This window comes from Aulonocara sp. 'chitande type north' Nkhata Bay, linkage group LG6, assembly GCF_057382095.1.
Source record: "Aulonocara sp. 'chitande type north' Nkhata Bay isolate Kocher_YH1m ecotype deep benthic linkage group LG6, A_spYH_male_GT1.1, whole genome shotgun sequence".
Lineage (NCBI taxonomy): Eukaryota > Metazoa > Chordata > Actinopteri > Cichliformes > Cichlidae > Aulonocara > Aulonocara sp. 'chitande type north' Nkhata Bay.
In genome coordinates, this window is record NC_141349.1 from 20,463,996 (window position 1) to 20,485,259 (window position 21,264).

General features: G+C 40.7%; 1 protein-coding gene across 2 annotated transcripts in view; it reads left to right on the forward strand.

The window, feature by feature from the left end:
- The first annotated feature begins 1,044 nt into the window (after positions 1 to 1,044).
- bnc2 (basonuclin zinc finger protein 2) overlaps positions 1,045 to 21,264 on the forward strand; it is a 167,345-nt gene continuing 147,125 nt past the window's right edge. The window contains exon 1 of one of the 2 annotated variants that reach the window (XM_086295505.1): positions 1,045 to 1,566. In XM_086295505.1, coding sequence (XP_086151631.1) covers positions 1,564 to 1,566 — 3 coding nt within the window. In that variant the 5' untranslated portion in view covers positions 1,045 to 1,563. The remainder of the gene's footprint in view (positions 1,567 to 21,264) is intronic. The other variant, XM_086295508.1, reaches the window with a different exon arrangement.

A 21,264-nucleotide genomic window follows, 5' to 3' on the forward strand; every position in this document is an offset into this window, starting at 1 on the left:
CCTTGGCCAAGGAATGAATATGCATATCCTGGGACCTCAGTAGCTTGTTACCCTGGAATGAATTCTACACAAGCCTAATCCCTGATCTATTATTTACCCCTTGACCAAACATGCAAGTGGGGCTTCCAGACGCTTGACTTGATAGAAATGACTGCCCTGGGATTCCACTGCCTCTCTCACCCCAGCGGAAAGCCGGGCTGAGGCAGGCAGGCAGGCAGTCACTCCGATGAGAGTGAATGTTTCTCTTTTTCTGTTCCACTCTATCCTCTAACTAACACAACACCCTCAGACACACACTCATACACAGACACACACCCCTCACTCCTTCAAGTCTTCACTCTCCAGATGTCTTAGTCAAATGTTGAGCAAATCATCATAAAAACAAGTGCACAATGAAACTTTAATGAGCACGCCTAATTCTGAGGGATCTGAGGGACAGCTCAGGGAATCAGTGTCACATCCCTGCTGAAGGCAACAACGGAAACTATTTCAAACTGCTTCAAACACGCGTGCGCGCGCACAAGCGCAGGGTCGCACGTGTGTTTGCCTTAGAGAACAGAAAGTAAAAAAGTAAAAAAGGGCGAAGATTTCTTGTTATAACATGAAATTCTGTGTCCGACGCTAAAGAGCTGATACAGCATTCAAAATCACTTTCTTTTTTTCCCTTTTTTTTTGTTTAATGCATTGCTCCTTCAGCCTGATCTGAAGAACTCCCCCTTTTGACAGTACTGTTAAAAATCGGCAGTATTATTTAGACTAGAACATTATATATTATCTAAATGCACACGAAGAAAAAGAAATATCATTGAATCACTGCTGCTTCTCAAATATTGAAAGCTTTTAATACGCCTCTCTGACGATTTCTTATCTTGGGGCTAAGGGTTTTTGGCACATTTTTCTTGCACGACGAAGCGAATCCTCATGCTGGCACAACATTGTAAATCAACTCATGAGGCACAAAAGCTCCGTGGACCCGCAGTCACTTGGGTTACAGTCACACACGGCGTGTGAAACACTGATCTGAATTCACCCAACACAACAGAGCAGCCCTGACCGTCCGAGCTCTCCGCTGTGCTGACTCTGCAGAAGGAAATCACCGGGGAAGTGTAGGAAGCTTTTCTTTTTTTTTTCTCTTTTTTTCATCAAGGTAGGGCAAGCAGTTACAACTCGGCTTCTGGCTGACAGTGATCCCTGCAGTTTCCTTGATTACTTCAGTTTACGGTTTGAGGGAAAGGAGAGGCGACAGAGTGTCGTGGTCGCGCGTTCCTCTCCGTGAGACCGACCCGTACCCAAACGACGCGCGTTTTTCTCTCAAGTCGGGACGCTTTCAATCTCGGGATGAAAAAGCGAGCGCTCGTTTCCCCGTGTTACTCCTAGAAGTGTCAAGAAAAAAACATCGTTGCTGAGTCTGAAAAGAAACCCGAGCGTGAATCGCAAGATATACATCGGACTGGATTGAAGAGGAGAAAGTTCCCCACTTGAGGGCGAAATCAGACTTTATTGAGGACGCCAACTTTGAAAAGTGCCAGGAGCCCCGGGGTCTGTCAGATACAACATGCAGCAATGGTAAATATGATTTTTCTGCGTGTACTTTCTGAAGTTTTTCAGATGGCACATCGGTGTGACAAATCACGGGAGCTGTAACTTTTTATTAACTTGTTTGCTGGTCAGACGAGAGAAGAAAAAAAAAGTTTTGCTGAAGTCATATATTTCCCCCTGTTTGCTTTGCTTCATATGACGTATTTGCTAGATTTGTCAGTAAAACTAATAGAAAAAAATGTATTAACCTTGTTTAGATAAATTTTTCTTTACCTTTTCCTCGTCTGTGAGTCTTACAAAATCACCAACTGTTGCGTTTCTGAGCCTTTCAAATCCTGAAGAAAAAACGGGGCTTAAAAAGTAAGTTAACAAAATCTAACCTCACTTGTTATTATTTAAAGCTTTTGCCTGAAAGTGTTTCATAATTCTCTGCTCCTGCGAGACAAATTAAAAACTTTTAGGTGGCGTCTGACAGGAAAAATCCAGGCGCTGTAAATTGTATAACTGTTAAAGTGTTTACATGATATTTATGTATAAGCCACTTTGATACCAGTTGGTATTGAGGCCTTGATTGGAGTGGAGTTCAGTGCAATTTCTTCATACATCAAGGACACACAGGGGCTCATAAAAACGGTGTGTGTTGTTTTAGATCAACGTGGACACACTTGATTGTACCTCAGCTGGGTCTAAAATTTGGAAAGTAAATTTTCTTAGGCCTCATAAAAACCCTCTTCTGAAAATCCTGCTTCAATTTTTCTGCACAATTCCTTCTCCTTTAAGGAACAAACATGTTTTCCTGTGCTATGTCAACGCAGCCAAAACCTTTAGGTAATTTTAAGAGTTTGTAAAGTGTGTGTGTGTGTGTTTTTAATTATTTTTTTTTTGCCAAATACACTAGTTCATCCCCACTGTTTATGTGCCCCTGTGTTACAGTTCACCCATAAAAACAAACTCATTGAAACACAAGCAGACGGCCAGCTTGAATTTCAAAGTCAGCTTAAGACACTTCAGTTTGGACATATCTGAACGCTTCAAAAGACGAGGAGAGGAAAAGAGAGAGAGAGAGTGTGTGAGGGGTAGAAAACGAGAAACAATGAGGGTGACTGAGATGAATGTTCCCACTTAAAAGTACCTTCACACTTTCGTCAGTGAGATGTGTGCGAGATTAATGCCTAACAGTATTTTGGCCTGGTATGAGTGTGCGTGTGTGTCAAGGATGTTTCATGAGCTGGTGCTGCTACTACAGTGAAGAATGCCAATTTACATTCCTGCAGTGTCATTTCATTACTTTTATCTCCGTGCTGCTGTCTCTCAGCCAGACCGAGTGGGGATCTGTTCAATTTCACATTTCCTTTACCACATAAGTTGCAGATGTTAAAATGCTGCTAATGATTTTCATCATGTTCGAAATGCTTCTGTCTTGTGCTTTTTGTGTCGGATAATTATGACTTTTTCAGAACTGCGTGAAAGCCACCGTGAAACAAATCAGCTTAGCAAATAAAATGCATATTTTGAATGAAACAATAAAAAAAAAATAGTACATTTATAAGACAAAAATCCTCAAAAATTATTAGAGAAAAACACCGTCGTACATGTCCTTTAATATGCAGGAAACAGACTCCCTTCTGCACCAGCCTGTACTTCTGCTGCGTGAGGTTAAAGAAAAAGTTAAAGTTGTCAAAGGATCTGCAGCTAGGTCGTGATTCCTCTGGGTCTGTGAGAATCAGAGAGGGGAGAGCGTGTGTGTGTGTGGGGTGGGTGCCACTGGTTAGTCGGTTCAATAATCTGCTGGACAGGTAGGCCTGTGACGCCCCCCCTTAGAGAGGCTGCTAATGAAGAGAAAGGCTGCTCAGTGGTGCTCTGCTCTGACCCCACCAACCCTCCCTGTCCCCCCTGCTGGCTTCCTCTGATTACTCCTCACAACGAGAACACCCCACACCCCCACCCCTCCACACCAACTCCATCCTCACTGTTTCCCCCCGGCTTTCTTACTTTCTAACTCCCTGCCTCCTCACTTAATAAGAATGAGTGCTAAGTGCATAAAGACTCTGCTGATAACCCACTCGGTGCATTTATGCATTTGCTGCTGTCTCCTATTTATGCAGCTGCTTATGCCTATATTTCAATTGATGAATTTACAGAGATAATCACTGCTTGACCATAATTTCCCAAAATATTTTTCTGTACAATTTTAGTAATGAGGCCGCGTTTGAAAGTACAGCGCTTAACCTCAGAGAGGCACAAGTGAAGGGGAATATGTGTAAGTGCGGATCAGGAAGAAAAACCAACAGCATTTATTTTAGATGAAAGGAAATATGCACTTTCACTCATGCTAACAGGTAAAGATATTCAGCAAATCTGAGAGAGAGAGAGCACTTTTTCCATCTTCTCCCACGAGTGTTTCTGCGATGCTTCAGCAGCGTCAAAGCTGGATTGTTGCACTGTTCTTATTCATTCAGAGGTGGGTCACTGGTACCGATATGGCGCTGCTACTCTCCATCCATTCCCATCACCGATAATCTCCTGAGTGACTGATAGTGTGTCTTGGCAGTGACAGCAAAGGTAATATTTTGAAAGGGGGGGGGGGTCACATGCATAGGGATGCCTTAAGATGGAAATCTTTAAACAAGACACCAGAACCTAAGCTGTGAGCTTTGGCGACTAAAACAGAGACACAGTGAAATGTTGAAACAAATTGGATCGCAGGGCTCCTAATTTAATAAAGAACACAGCGTGAGACATACTTGATTTAAAACAATATACATATGCGAGACGTAATTCCATTTTTCGTACCCCAGCACACACAAAGCAAGGAACCGAATCTTCACACACTTACCTTTGTGAAAACATTATGAAATTTGGTCTGTGTTCATGTGATTCCTAACTTTAAAAAAAGGAGACATAAATAGCAAAAGGTAATGAGTAGGGTGAACAGCTGTTATGACACGAGCATTTAAGATGTGTTTAGTCTCACACTATCACGCAGATTGATAGCTGTAAGAGTTTCAGTCTGCTCAATTATGGTATTGTCTCTGCGGTGACAAAACGGATCACATTTGGAAATGGCAAGTTAATCAGATTAAAATTGGCCTCCCATCTACAAAGCGCAACCTGATACCTGTACTTCTATGCATTCATTTTTTTAATGCCCTTTTTTTGTTTTCTACAGGCTTCATTTCGAATGTTAAATGTTAAAACGTCTTATGTGCGATAATGTAAGGAAACAGGAAGAACTGGGGAATACTCGTGTGCTAAAACATGAAGACACTGAGTGCTTGTGGAAGCTTCTCACTCACTCTGTCTTTATTTGTGATAGGACACATTTGGCACAGCGACCCTAATACATTTTCCTGCCCTCTGAGGCGCAGTCATAACTCTTAGGTTTTCAGATGTAATTTGAGGTGGCCTTAATTGATTCTGTCCAGAACTAATTACCAGCGACTGAGTAAAATAAACACCTCAGTGTCACTTGGTGGCAACTGTCCAATCGGTAGGGAAATTACTTTTCACTTGTAATCCATACGTTCTTCAGTGGGGCTGGGATATAATTCGTGTCGACGCTATAGAAATAGCAGAGACGCTGGACCTGTGTAACGAACAGGAGTATAGTTGTAACCAAATGGCTCAGTTGGGAGGTATAGGGTTATGTGGTATAATTTATATTTTATAGCTCCCTTCTGCACTGACTGCACTCCAGAATAAAGTTGTTCGATTTTGTTCCATGAACAGGGAGTGAGAAAATCTGGGATTTCACTTGCGATGGAAATTCCAGACGCCGCTTTGTTCCTCGGTTCCTTCTTGTATTTTTTATTTTCCTGTTGAGTCTCATTTCTTGCTTTCAGATAAAAAGACGACAAACTGCTGCTGCGAATAAGTGAGTGTTCCTTTGAATGACTGCGTGCGTTTTTTTTTCTGGGTGTGTGCATGAGTGGCCTTTGCCCGAGTGACTCAAAAAGGGATGGAAAGATCTCCTCAGGCCATACAGAGTGATTTGATTAGAAGAGAATAATTTGCCCTAAAGGTGTCTTTTCTCTTCCCTCCAAAAAAGCTGGTGGAAGAAATCTGATATGACAAGATAAGTGGTGGCTCATGAAAAATTCCTGAGGACTGAGACGTAGCATGTTGACTTTGGAATTATTGCCGTGAGTGTCTAGTTCTTTTTCTAGTAACTGTGCCTGACAATGTTTTTTTTTTTTTTACCTGAATAGCCTTTGAAATGATTCCTCTGGTTCTCAATCCAGAATTCTTTCATTTAAAATCTGTTTATGTACTGACTGAAGGATGGACAAAGTAAACTCCACAATTCATTCCAGGCATTTTCTTCTTCAGACTTCTTTACACCAGAGCAATCTTTATTGGTCAGCTACTGTTATTCCTTCCTGTGAATGGCATTTATCATTGTTTTAAAATAGCGGGCTTGGACAGGCTAAAGACATGCTCCAGTGTATATGCAGCAACTCCTTTGCTGGGCTGCAGCCTTATTTAAAGTTTTGACTGATGTTTTTTTTCTAATTGCACAATATTCCAGATCGTGTACCAACTTCATGTTCAGTTTTTGCTCTAAAAAGGAGAACTTGTGCCTTTGGGTTTCTTTTTGTTGCCTGTTACTATATCAAGTGGACTTGGGACCTCTCCGTGTCTATATGCTGAATTCATTGCACCCCTTTACCCTGTCATGCAGACTGTGATGTGATCACGTCATGTTTTTTGGAGTCCATCCATGGACTTAGATGGGATGAAGTGGGCCTAACTGGTCAGCAGCAATACATTTTAAAAATTATTTTGTAATGAAAAATTTATATGATTTTATATGAAAAGCAGATCATATGCCAGATTATGATTGTCCACATTATAAGGTCTTTGGTGTGATGCGGTGTTTTAGAAATGGAACAACAGCATGTAACATTTATTTCTCAGGGCACAGTCCTCCTTCTGCTGTTTTCAGGATTTAGTCACAGTTGTGTTTTCCCTACTGGCTAGCTCGCTAGCCGGGCTGCTATTGTGGTATCCCTCAGTATTATTTAGCTGCTTCTCTAGAGAGAAACTGGCAATCTCAGTCCACTTCTCTAGAGATCTAAGCAGAACCTGCAGCAGGTGGAAAATTGGTTCACGTGGTGCTACACCAACCTCACAGCTGAATCCAAGACAGTGATATTGGAGTTTCTTGGAAAGATGACAGACTCATTGTAGAGGCAGCTCATTTTACTGTGCCATTATTTTTTTTAATTTATTTTGTTGTTTCAAAGTACTTGGCCAGTGTTGTTTAACAATTTATTTAAGCAGAGTAAAACATCCTCACTCATTTTTTTGCCATTATGCTCATTACGACACGAGTCCTTGTTGACAGATTATATCTTGTGATCGTTCAGTGTGCACCAGTGACAGCCTGAAACTTGTCACCACGTGTCTCACTAAATTTATAACCGTGTAAATCCTGGACACTATCATCACTCTTATAGTGAGCATCAGGAAGTATCAATGAGTAAACAAATACATACCAGCACGTTTGATTTTACTGGATGCAACGTTACCATATACAGTTTAAAATATGATTTCAGAGACTTAACAGGATTGTAACATTTTGCTGATGTTATATTAGCGCTGCAGCAGTGTATTTATAGTGAAAACTGTTGTTGCAACAAGATGCTTCAGGGTTGGGTGTTCTCCCAGTTATACTTTGGCGTGACTCATAAAGAAGCCGTTTTCTTTGTGTAAGAGCGATACAGTCATTAATTACAATTTCCATTTAACTCAAAGCGAGAAATCCTGTATCTAAAAAGCTCATAGGCCTTTCTTCTGGGATCTTATCTACCTAGTAATAGTAATAGTAATATGCATTTTGTTTTATGGAAGTACTTTGTTGCCTTTTCCATAAAAACATTATTGCAACAGTCAGCTGTGTATCCTACATCTGGATGTTGTTTAGTTCTCATATTAGTGAGATAAAAAAAAAATAGATAACTTAAGTGTGTGTGTGTGTGTGTGTATGTTTCTGTCGGTGTGTATTAACTAGTGTGTAAATCCATATATTCTGGGCCAAAGGGAGCCGTAATCACCTTGATTTTTCGAGACTTTAGTTCTGGCAGGCTTTTTTTCTGACAATGATTCTCACTTGAATATATTGATAATATTTCAGACACACTGGTAACCTTGTAGGCTGAATGTATAATCTAGCTTCTATTAGCAAGCCTTAATGCAGAGTTTGGACTCTTTAGCCTTGAATATAATTCTATGTCTTTGATTTTGGATAAAAATCAGCAAAGGATGTCGGTGCATTGTATATGTGTTCAATTACGTTTTGAATGCTTTTATGAATTTATGTGTGTGCAATTTATGAATGTGTGCATGTTTGAAAGACACTTTTCCTCTCAGCGGCAAGGTGATTATTACTGAACCCATAACCTCTGACCCTAATGAAAGAGAAATTTGAATCCAAAACAAAGCCACATCAAAGAGTGCACATTTTAACCCAAACAGTTCTCTTTTCTTAGTAATAACTTATATATGCTTACAGTGTAGTGTTTACAGTGTGACAACAGAAAATTATCTATTTAAAAGTCATTTGTGTTGACTTTTTGAAGGCAAAAGAATATTATGTGCTGGTGGGAGATGGAATTGTTACGGATAAAATACGCGTGTAATTGTAGATAGATAGATAGATAGCGATATAAGCTAGCTAATTAACTTATATACCTATATTTAACAATTATACATTATACTTTAGGGCTGAATAGTTAATCGAATTTGAATGTCAGTCAAAATTTTAGCTCCCCGCGATCGAGCCATATTGAAAATGCATGCCCTGCCTATAGAATGCAAAGCAAAAATAAATCAAGCACTCCCCAATTAAGTGCCTGACCACATGCCTGCATGCACCAATCACAGCTGTTCCCTGCACCTCACAGCGGCAAGTTTTGCACAACTAGTCTGGATGAGCAACACAACATAAAAAGACAGATATAAAACAAGAAAGCAAATATCTGGGACAGGACAAGGTGAAGAGCTTGTCACTGGACGTGGATCATCAGTCATTCTTTAGAAATACTTCAGATTCAGCTCATGGGATGTTAACAAAGAGAAAACCGTGCTGAAAATAATCTTGGCCATAATTGTGCACCCCAACTGTACCTCCTACAGACTTGTCAAGGTAGTGATTAGTTTGTACTGTCTTTTAATCTTGTGATTTGGGAGGAAAGAATATTTATTTTGATGCTATACATTAAATATTTAACTCTGTATGAGTATTTCAATTTCTGTCACAATCTTTTAGGGTTCATTGACTAAGCTGTAGCCCTTTGAGCTGAGCGCGCTTTGCAACGCATCACCAAAAACCTGGATGACATGTTAGAAGTCCTACTGTGTGATTGTTGGTGACAAAAGTGCTATTTATGGTGATAATCATAGTAATTAAGCGGTCTCAGGATGATAGGATTTTGTGTGTTTGTTTGTCTTAGTTCACTTTTCCTGTTTGAGGGAAACTTAACACTCATTAACTGTGTGTGAAGGGCACATCTGTATGTGTTTCTGCCTGCATGTACAGTCTATGATTGTGTGTGTGTGTGTTTTCACATGTGTTTGTGGCTGTGGGTGTTTTTGGAGTGGAGGAGAAATGTGCTGACAGGTAGTGTGTCAGGAGGGGGACAGTGGCGCTTTTGAGACAGATACAAGAGACGAGTCTCAGGGAGAGGGAGAGAGAAAGAGGGCCTCTTTCATGTGACTCTGCATTCCACCAAGGCACAGGCAGGGAGAGGCACAAGACGAGACATGCGTCCCCCCTCGTCACTCCCTCTGCCTCTTCCCCACCACACCCGCTCTCCCATCCACTCCTCCCCATCCAGCCTCCATCCCTCCCTTCAGCCAGCGACCTTAACATTTATCAAAGAACCCCATGCTGGAATTCCTCTTCAGCATCTGTGTCTTGGTGGGAGAGGCACAGACACACACACACACACACACACACACACACACACACACACACGCATACACGGCACAGAGTCACATAAAAGTGCACATGCACTGTCGCAAACCAATCTGTTTTGAATATTGCAAAACTGTGGAGGGGCCGTCCTTGTTCCTTACTAAGGAGGCCGCCCTCGAGACAATGTCACACTGAGACATGGACACATGCTTGCATACACATTCTCTCCTCCTTCTTGTTTCTTTATTGTACCTCCTGTCACTTTGTCCTATTCATTTAACCTTTCATTAGAGCCAGCTGACAGCCCTGTGTGTGTCTGCACAGCTTCAGGAACAATGCCAAAAAAGCCCCACTGTCACAGTTATTAGATTCCTCTGGCCCCCTTTTACCCTGGCAACTCAATATTAAGAGAGGAAGGGTGAATGAGGGAAGGCAGGGTAAGGGAGAACAAGGGGGAAAGGGAGAAATATGGGGTGCGTGGTTGACACTGCTGCCCAACTCCTATGGTGAAGGGTCCTCTTGACTTGTCAAGGACATGTGCCACATGTTGATAGTAGACTGGTCTCCAGCAGAACAGGGAAGGGAATGTTAGCTACAATGCAGAGCAGGGAGACGCCGGAGAAGGAGAGGACACTCGTCTTGTGCTGTGGCAAGCAGCACCCTGGAGGAGTTGGACTGAAAACACAAACAGTTTGTGGAGGAATTCTGTTTTTAATGGGCAAGCAGGAGGGGCAGTCTGGTCCCCAAGGAAGGACAGACCAGTGCCCTCCCCCATTCCCTTCCTTCTCCTGTCTGTCGCCCTGTCTCCCTCACTCTCCTCCTCGGTTCCTCTCTACCCTCACTTTTCTGCTCTTTGCACACTAAGTAATTTAAAGAGAATGTGTGTTTGAGTAATAAATTATCTATCAACAATAATTTGTGTCATTTCATCTGAGAGGAAGTAAGAGGAATATGCATCAGCTTGAGAATTCACACTTTATACATCTATCTATTGTATTCAAAATGGCACAATTTTCTGTTATTTTAACAAAACACATTCAGGTTGTACTTGTATGTAAATGGTAAATAAAATCATTCTTAGATAGCGCTTTTCTGCTCTCTCTGAGCACTCAAAGCGCTTTGCACAACTTACCTGATTCACCCAATCACACCCAGTCGCACAAGCACTTTTTTCTATGCTCTTTCTATGTAAGTGCTTTATATCTAACACTGAAACACACTCATACTCCGATGGACGTATCTGAGCAACTTGGGGTTAGTAACTTGTCCAAGGACATTTGGCATGCAGACTGGAGCAGACGGGGATTGAATCACCGCCTGAGCTACTGCCACCCCAGTGGTCTGCAAAGTGAGAACATTTTGGTGGATGGATACATGGTCAGTGACCTCCCTGCAGCTAGGAAAACTTGGTGGTTCTCTAGTGATTTCCTTTAATTCTTTCTTATTTGGCGAGTGATTTCAGTAAGTTGCAGTGACCAACTGACCAACCAGAGGCTTAGTGTGCAACACACCCCCTTTGACAAGGTGGGAGGCAACCTGTCCCCAAACAATTGCAGTCTCGGGCTGGTTGAAGAAACTAATTGTTGAAGGTTTGCAAATTATTTATACATTATATACATTTTATAAATCCACCAACACACTGCAGTCAATCTGAGTCAGTCTGCTCCAGTGAACTTATCTGCCATAAGCCTTTTTTGCATAGAGAACAGTTGGTTGCCAACTGGCTATATTCTGGTTATATTCCTATGCAAAAGCAAGACGGCTGAGCGCCTATGCCATTTTACCATTTTATCACCAAAGCAACTTTGAATAACGCAACTGACTATGACCTGGAGACCTGGTTGATGTCTTTGAAGCAGCCATTTCAAAAGCAACAACATTGCAATTCCAAACAGTTCATAGTTTGTCTCCAGTGTGTTTGTTACTGTAAGCTTCAAACAAAGGTCCTTTAACAAAGTGTTTATTTTAACCAGAGCTATGGTCTTTTCCAAGTTTAAAAAGGTGTTTCTGGCCCAATGAAAGAACACAGTATAAGCCACTGTGTGGATTTCTTTTGTGGCCAATGGGAAACATAACAGTAAAAAAGTATCATGGAGATGTGAGGAAATACATTATTTACTTTATTTGAAATGACAAAATATATATTAGAGCAGCGGTCCCCAACCTTTTTTGCGCCGCGGACCGGTTTATGCCCGACAATATTTTCACGGACCGGCCTTTAAGGTGTCGCGGATAAATACAACAAAACTAGTACCGGTACCGAAAAAAAGAAAATTTATTCATAACACACGTGAAAAGACCCAGGAAAACCGAGTAAACGATAAAAACGATAACAAAATAACGCTGAAAACCAATAAAAACCCTGAAAACTATACATTTCACACCTGAGCCTCAACTCTCGCGGCCCGGTACCAAACGACTCACGGACCGGTCCGAGGCCCGGGGGTTGGGGACCGCTGTATTAAAGCATTAATGCCAAGATTTTGTTAAATTATTTTAACCAATGAAAATGAAATGAAATATATTTCCTTTAAAGTACATTTTCTGCTTCAGTTTAGTTGCACATCCCTGCAGTTACTCAGACACAGGGTTGGAATAGAACAAATTCATCAGATTTCCAGTCTGCTGTAATTTTTTATTTAGCCAAGTTCAGGTAACACTGTAAAATCTCCATTCTCAAGGCTATAAAATCCACAAATTCTTTGGGCCGCATAGGTTCATATGAATTTTATAAAATATCGAACCAAACTAAACTTTACGCAAAATGCACCAAGGCATGCTCTGTTCACTGTGCACTCCAGACACTCAGGAAACACTTCTGAATCTGCTGCGAGGGAAGCTGTGAAGCATCTCTAGTAACATCCGGTGCACTTCAGCAAAGCTCAGTAAAGCTGTGTTTAGGTCAGTCCAGCGCAGTCAGCAGTGGGCAGTGATGCTTCTTCAGTAATACATTAGCTAAAATGGATCAGGGCCTGGTGTAGTGTGCTAAGGCATTGGTCGCTCTCGTAGGGGGGCGATGAATTGCTCACGTGTCATTGGAGAGTGAGCAAGTACGCCCATGTGCACCCACCCACACACACACTGACACACAAGCACATTTTCCCCGACCCTAAAGGAAGAAAGAGGGACACCAATGGCACAACAGCCTGAACCCTGACCATCGGGCAGCAGTCTTGATGAAGCCCATCTCTCACTTCTGTCACTCAATTGCTCCTATTCCTCCTCCCCCCCGAGGCCGCCACTCGCTCTGTGTGACTGACTCTTTATTTATTTCTTTACCCTCATCTCGTCACTTAGTTAGAGTAGCGACCAGCAGTCTGTCTCTCTTCTGTCCTCTCTGTCATCCTTCTTTTTTTCCAGCCTCTCCCTCCGCCTGGAGGCTGTCGATCCACCTGTCTGCTCCACATCTCTCTAATTCTCTGACTGGACTCTCTCTTTCCTCTCTCAGGGCTGTAATTGATGGTGGTGTTATTGTGTCCAGTTCTCCAGCCTTAAAGCTGTTCCTCCAGGTCAGCACTACCTCACCATTTAAAACACCCCGTGAATTCACGGTCGACAGCGAGGAACTTTTTTTGAAAGCGCTGAAGCCAGGGATCCCAATTTGCTTTGGCTGTTTTAAGCAATCAAAGTGTGCCTGATGGGATTTTAAGCTGTTCTTCAAATTCAAAACAATCTTGACATCTGCGCTTGAACTCTATTCTGTCATTTTGAATTAGGGACAATATTTCCTTGGAACTTCATGTTCCTTCTCAAGAGAAGTGTTTGCCCTTGGCCGCGATAGAAATGCACTCAGTGGCTTTGACTGTGGTCTTTGTTTGGTGGTCCTTTCTTGTAGCACATTTCAGCTGAGTTTTAAACTATTTTTCAAAGGATGTGAGGTGGGAAGAAGTTTTCAAAGTATCCCGGAGAAAAAAAATACTTTACCTGTTCAGAAGTTTTATTTCTAATTCTTCATTATTTTCATACTTGTCCCCTCTAAAGTGATCAAGGTCCTCATACATTCAATTCACTTGCACTTTTTTTTCAGTGAAACTATCTCAACATTGTGGTTATTGAAAAATTTGCAAGGTTAAGGAGTGACTATACCTGCAGTATGTGCATTTTCCTACTGCAGGTATATATATAAATGTATACATACTCTAAGGTCTTTCTTTGCATTTTTCTGTCTCACTTTGTCTGCTTCTCTGTCTTTCTCTCTTGCACTCTAGGCTCCAGTCCCTCCTCAGCATGAACCTTGTATTTATTACCCTCTAAGTAATCACTTTGCTTTCTCTTTTGATAGACTGTTATTGCTCTAACTAGCTGAGGTCCCTATAGGTATTTGGAGGCTTTCCAGTTTTATTAGACAAAGGCCTCATTATTCAAGGCCAGCATTAAGACTACCATTAGATCCATTTGCCCCCTAGTCACATGTATCCAGTTGCAGCCAATTCATATTATAGCCCCTGCACACTTAGTATTTACAGCACAAACATACCCATTCCCTCTTGTCAAAGTTAAATATAGACAGTATTCAAAAAGCAACCTTGCCACTATGAGAAGTAGCTGTGAAGTTGTCTCTGCTTGTCTCCTCCTTACGGTTTTTGCACACATAATGTGGTCAATATCGATGTCCAGTAAAAGTTACTGTGCACATTTCTTCAAAGAGAGAGCCCCCCCCCCATAGAAAGCCAAGAGTATTGCATATAGAATGGTATTATTGTTGTTATCCATCATCCATCCATCCATTTGCTTCTTCTCCAAGGGTCTAAGGGTCGCAATATTGATGGAGCACTAGAAATAATGGCATGTGTAACAGTTGCTTTTGAACTATTTCAAGTCACCCAAGATCTCTGCATCATGGTTCACATTTGTTTTACTTTTGTTTTCTATCACATAGCCACCTTTGACTGACTCCTTTTCTTCTTGTGTTCCTTTCTTTGCTCTTACTTAAGTAAGGGCACTAAGCTGTGCTTAGTTTTTCTAAGGCAACGAGTTTGTTCTGGGAACTAATTAGATTTTACATTTTAGGGTCTTTTGTAGGGTTACACAGTTGCTTTGTTTGATCCATTGTCCACCATTTTGATGAAAGCTATAGAGACATATCCTCCTCCTTTTTTGTTTTCAGGGTCGAGCCTTCTTTTCCCCAGAAAATGTGCATGTAGAAAGCCATTATTCTATAACCATTACATCCAAACTTCCTTCATAATCATCAGTTAAAGCACACAAGCTGCCCATTGCCTGTTACAATCTCAAGGCAGGCATTTCCTACAGCAGCCTTGACCAACATTCAATGGCTTTCATTACAAGGAGATGCCGTTAAATTAAATGGAGCTCTACTGGCTGGTCACAGTGTCTTTTAGACTACAAACATTAATATAAGATGTGTTTACCCCACTTTTCAACACGAAGATGTTGGCTATAGACTATAAGAAATTCCAGACCTGCATTGAGCATTTAGTAAGACTTCACTTTTCAAGGAGAAGCCATCATAAGACCAGGTGTCCCTGATATTTCTTGATTACATGAAAATGATTGGAAATAGCAGCAGTTTGACTGCACCCAAGCATGTTAAGTGTCTGCGTAACACCAGAACGCTTAAAAACCCAGATTCATGTAAGACTCTGATTCTTCACTTGTTTGAACAAATTCATAAAAGCAGGTATTTGTCATAGCAGTATGTTGACAGAATAGAAAAAGGTGGATATTAGCTGTGATGGCGTAATGCAGTACTGTGTCAGTGTGTAGTGTGCACATATTTTGTGCTACTGTATGGCATCTTCAAAAAAGGTGATCTTGACCTGGAAAGACAAAATCTAAGGTTTACTGCACTAATAACAACTTGCTACTAACTCGTGGCTCAGTCACACTGGAGTGAAAATATGACATAAAAAGCAGTAGTTGCCCCTTGATATCAGCGAATATTTTCACATTTGGTGGGGATTTCAAGTTGTTGCAGAGCCCAACTGGCAACCATCCTCAGGCTCTGGCTATCATAGGTTTGCACCAGTCGTCCAGTGGCTGTCAAACTTTGAGCAAGCAATGATGGTCTGAATTGATTATAGTCACTTTTGGAAAAATTGACAAAGATTTGCAAATTATTTCCATTAAATGTACAAACGCAAACAGATTTCAAACATTTTGCAATTAATTTGAGTCAGTCTACACTGATTAATGCAACTCGTCTGTGATGCGTCTCCGCAGCAGGTGACTTGACTCAGCTGGTTATATTCTGGTTATATTCCAATATAAGGGCAAGGTTGCTGAGTGGCTATGCCATTTTTCAGTTAAATTACCATCCTACAGCAACTATATCACTATTTCTGGAGGAATTTCCAAATTTCTGTTTCAAATCTATGAGGTTCTGAGTGAAGTTGTTAATGTGAATTTCTATGTATGCATATGGCAACATATTTGCAATTACTGCTGATTTATTACAGCTTATTACAGTATCAACACAAAAAGACCCAATTTAATTGCCAACTGATCGCAGACTGACTCTATCTTATTACCACTTTATTGTCCTCTTGAAATAACAAAGTTGATTTGAAGACAGAGACCCTCTTCGAAGCACTCATTTCATAGGCAGGAGACTGGAAGTTCATTGCACACACTCACAGTAATTTTGGTTATACTGTGGTCTTAAACCATTTTTTTCCCTTGTGTTTGTAGCACTAATGGCACACACTGCAGACCTTTAACCCACTTTGAAGTGAAGAAAACAACACAGTCGAAAATCCGTTTCATTACAGAAGTACTGGTTCTGCAGTGTTTTTGAACTGGCTAGATGAATTTCTATATATAGTATCAAAGAAACAAAAAAAAGAAGCAGAATATTATGACACGTTTTTCTCTGCTTCTCTCTGCCAGACAATGACCTTTATGAAAAGTGTTTAGCTTGATAAATCAGACAAATTAATTTAATAAATGAGAAATACAATTTCAAATATACATAGCTTTAAGTGAACACTGAGTTAATCAAATTTACTTTAAGTTCAGTATTGCAGGCATGTGAGAAGTTGGTCAAACTCTAACTACTAAAACCAAAATACTTTAAAATATGCAAACTTTTTTCTATAAACAGAAGAGTATGAACATAAAAGATTTATCACGTTCCTGAAGATCATCAGATAATAGACTATTTTCAGTCTATAGTTCACCATCCATGCAAGTTTACTATTGTGACTTTATCTCCAGGCAGCCCAAACACCCCTCACCTGCAAAGAGATTTAAGGTGCCCTAGTTTTGATTCCTTCCATTTCTTTGTTGCAGCTTTTTAATTTCTTTGTTGCCACCTGTGTGTCCAATATGGTGCTCATCCCTCCTAATCGATGGCCCCTTATTGGGTTTCTGCGTTTGGTCAAATATCTCATCGCTTTCTCCCCCCTCAAGGCAACAGAATCCAAACTAATAAGAAATCTCCTCAGTCTCTCGGGTTGGGTGTTCAGATGAAAAAAATTATTAGTGCAGAGATAGCATGTATCTGTGACAGAAATCAGATTTTCAACAAGTTCGCTAGTTTAGAGCTAAAGCTCCTGACAAAGAAGTTGACGCGTTGACTGATCTCGAGGAGGATGTTAGCCCATGTCTGCACACAAATGGTTTAATTTTAAAAAGTCTATTCTTCACTTTTGGGAATCTGTTGAGTTTTTCCACACCAAAATACTGATTTTTCCCAAAAATGTTCCTTAAATGTAGCTAAATAAAATGTTGAATAGAATTGTGGATGTAGAAGAGTAATCTTTTTCTTCATTTTTGTGTACGCTCATTTCGAGCATTTCATATTGATGATGTCACATAACTCTACTCAACATTAAGAAAGGTTACGATGTATAAATAATCGTTTTATAGTCCTAATGCAACAGTGCAAGTACTATCATTAACCTTGTTTATAATGTTGCATTCACAGTCCACAATAAAACCACTTTTGACAAAGGAGGAGACCTTAGGTTCAGTTTATACTTCAAGAATAAACACAGTGTTCTTCAGGCTTGCAGACAAAAGATGGAGATGTTAAAAGCCACTTTTTCTAAGTCAGGCATATTAGTCCAAAATAGAGTTGTAAGCTTTGTCAAAAAAAACCAAACCTTTCAACCATTTCATCAGAAAAAGTTTAACTGAGACCCAACAGGCAAAGAACGCTGAGGTACTGCACAGCTCTGGTATTTGGGTGAAAGAGGACATTTAGCCTTTTTTCTTTTTGTGTTCCAGTGCTTACAGAAAAGCTTCAAAAAGTCGCACTGACATGTAAATGGCGTTTTGGCTTCACTAGCTTAAGTGCAGTGACTGTTTTTACTCATTGTCATCATGTCTAAGATTGGAGGCAGCTTTTGCTTGTAAGTGATAGTTATGAAGTTGGCATGCTGTACCTAGCATCTAAAACAAGTAAACACAGGAAAAACATATGCAACTGCTGTTGAAAAAAAAACTTGCTATGTAACAGGTATACATAGATCAGCAAAAACATACACATCTACCACCGATGTCCACAAAGTTGTGTCTAACCTGAAATCTAAACTGCATGCTAGTGTCGCAGAATGACTATTATATTATAATACTGGCTTAAAACCCGCCATTTACCTGCGCTTCATTGAATTTCTTCACTTTGACATTCAGAGCACTAGGCAGTCATAACATTGCATTAATGCCAGGACTCACCATAAAATTTTTTGTAAAAACTAACTTCGACCCCATCTTTGACCATAACTCCATAAGTTGCATAATTGCAAAGAAAAATGCTAAAAAGCACTCAGAAGGTTGACACTGGGTGTAAGGAGAGGTTGGGGGGGGGGGGGGGGGGGGGGGGGATTTGAGAGACAGGAATTGCTCAATGACATCCCCAGCAAAGAGAGTAATAGTGAGTAACACAGACTCACAACACACCTTGAGGGGTCTTTTAAGTTCGGGGACTTTATACCTCTCCCAAATCGCCCAAGGCAGATAGTAGTCTGGATGAACACCGTATTGGTGCTGAGCTGTATCAGTTTGAGCTGCCAGCTCCAGTCGTGGTAATGCCCGTAGCTATGAATGTGTCAATGGACGTGCTAAAGAGGGACTATCCTGCCACCTCCAACCACTGTTGAGTCATAGGAGGATCTTAAGAGAATGAACGCAGACCAGTAGTACTCATAGAGATGTCAAAAAGCCAACTGCCAACATTACTTAAAAAACTGTGAACTGTCTCTTTGAAATGAAAACATATCTGCTGATAGAGAGCCATATCTCAAGGTTTCCCACTCAAGAGTGATGGCTAGGGGAAGTGGCCTGTTATTTATTTATTTGTGTGTGTGTGTGCTTTGAATATAATACATAATATAGATAAGACCCCAAATTATTGTCACTATGTCAAGCCTCACAAGTTTCAGTGTGATTTAATACATTATATTGTACTTATATAGCACTTTCCCACTCATTTTGAACACTCAAACAGTTGTGGTTTTTGCATGCCTAAGCACATTTTATGTTGACTCTCTGATGGATGCATTTGGGGCAACTTGAGGTTTGGTAGCATCTTGCCCGAGGATACTTTGACATGCCGATTTAAGAAGCCAGGGATTGAGCCACCAACCTTCTGATCAGCAGAGCACCCACTCTACCTCCTGAGCCACAGTCACTCCTAATCATAGCAACTAATCATTTGTACTTTACTCCTAAATGAACTCAGTGACCAAATTTCTAATTATTCAATTATTACTGGTTAATCAACAAATAGGGTTAGCCTACAAACTTAGCTGGTGGCCTGGTGGTTTTCATGAACAGGGTTGTCTGGGATGGAGTGAAATTCCCAGTCTAAATTATTGTCTCAGACCAATTTTGTGTATTGGTTAACATAAAAAAAACATTGAAAGTATCTGGAACTATCCGTATATACACAATATATATCTGTCCTGTATATATAGAGAGAGGGCGAGAGAGGGAAAGAGGGGAAAGGAGAGAGTGCCACTTTAGAGTAAAGCTGTCATTACTCCGGCTGGTGCACTCCCTCATAAATACTGATAATGAGACGCTTTCAGCAGCCTAATCATTTGCCAATGTAGGAGTTAGTAGTGTTAGAGGAACACTCATTTCTTCTTCTGTCTGGAGATGACATTACAGATTCTGTTAAGTCACTGCTATAGCTAGTCCTGCATAGAAAAGAATGTATCTTTCTTGCACTCCTCTTATGGCAGCAAGCAAAACCAAACTGTTTGCTCCATAAACAAACTGACTGAAGTGAAGCAAAAACCAGAAAAGATTTGCTACTGTGCGATTCTTTTTTTCAGCTGCTGTTTTTGTACATGTTTGTTTTTCAAAAATATCACCAGAATGCAGGAAATTACATGTCGGACACTAGAAACTAGGTAAAAAGGTCAAATAGTTTTCTGTACCCCAGTTAACCTTTTGTATTAGCTGTGGTCCAAATATTTTAATTCCTATCATAGTTAATAATATGACCTGCCGAGAGGTTGTATTGGATAATTTTAAACCTTTCTTAATATGACGTTCAACCAACAACCTCCCAATCACAAGTCCACTAGTCTGTCTTCCATTTGACATTGTCAGTTTACATGCCATGTTCTACAGTCAGCGTGGTTTATTTCAATAATGTCAGGATTGGATTTTTTTTTCTTTTTTACCTTTTGTTATAGCCCCTTTCAAGAAATCAGTGGTTTCTACGCACTGTGAAGTAGAAATTCAATGATTTTGCACTTTTGTCACAAAGGACTCCATAAAGTACATTCTGTATGTTGCAGAGTTTGTGCAGATATTTTGAGCATGTCTCAAGTTATCTGTACCAACAGGTTCACTGTGTGATGTCCTAAAAGTGTTGGGGAGTTTCCCCCTTCAGGGCAGCCACATGAAGGGCCTCATATGCCCCCTCCTCTCCTGCCTACTGGCTCTGGCTCAGAAAGCACTGAGATCTCTGGAGGCATTTCCAGGATAAAATAAACAAGAAAATGCCTGTGAAAAGGAGCCTCTGACTCTCTCTCTCTCCATATATATATATATATATATATATATATATATATATATATATATATATATATATATATATATATATATATATATATATATATATCCCATGGGCCATCACTCTAATGGTTGATCCCTAAGAAGCTCTATGAAAGCACTGTATAGCATGTCATCTTTTGCCGTCTATCTTCCACTGACCATTAAATAGCATACCCTTGATCGTTTTAATAGTCCCTCCATACTGCCTCTCTTTGACTCCGACAGTGATTGGACAAACACTGGTGTCCCTAGTGATATAAGAGGAATACATTGAGGAGCTATTGTGGTTTTCCAGGGCCTGACTGTGTATTGTTTACTGGGTCTGCTTGATTGCCCTCTGTCCAAATCAGAGGGTACAGGCAGGCAGGGCAGAGGTCTACAGGGATGCACTGTGTTGTGGACTGTCCCATCGTGCTAAGAATATTCACTCAAGCTATGACTCTGAGGTGGAACCCATCCGTAGCTCAGTAAACACACACACACACACACACACACACACACACACACACAAAGAAGTCATACGTTTGAGCTCCTGGGACCATGCATAAATGTTGAGGAGTGTATCTGAGGACATGTGTGGTAGGAGGCTGAATCTTTCTCCACGTCACAAATAATTACTCCCTGCGTGACTTTGCTTTTAAGTGGAAAACACCGGAGACCGTCCTCACTGACAGTGGCACATATATCTCCAAAGCAATAACAAACATATGCTTTTGGAAATTATACACTAGCTAGGTGTATACTAAGTTTGGATTAATAAGTATAGACATCTTTTCCCCTGGTCTTCTTACATCATAGCTCTAGGTCATGGAACCCAACAGCAATGGCAAACACCC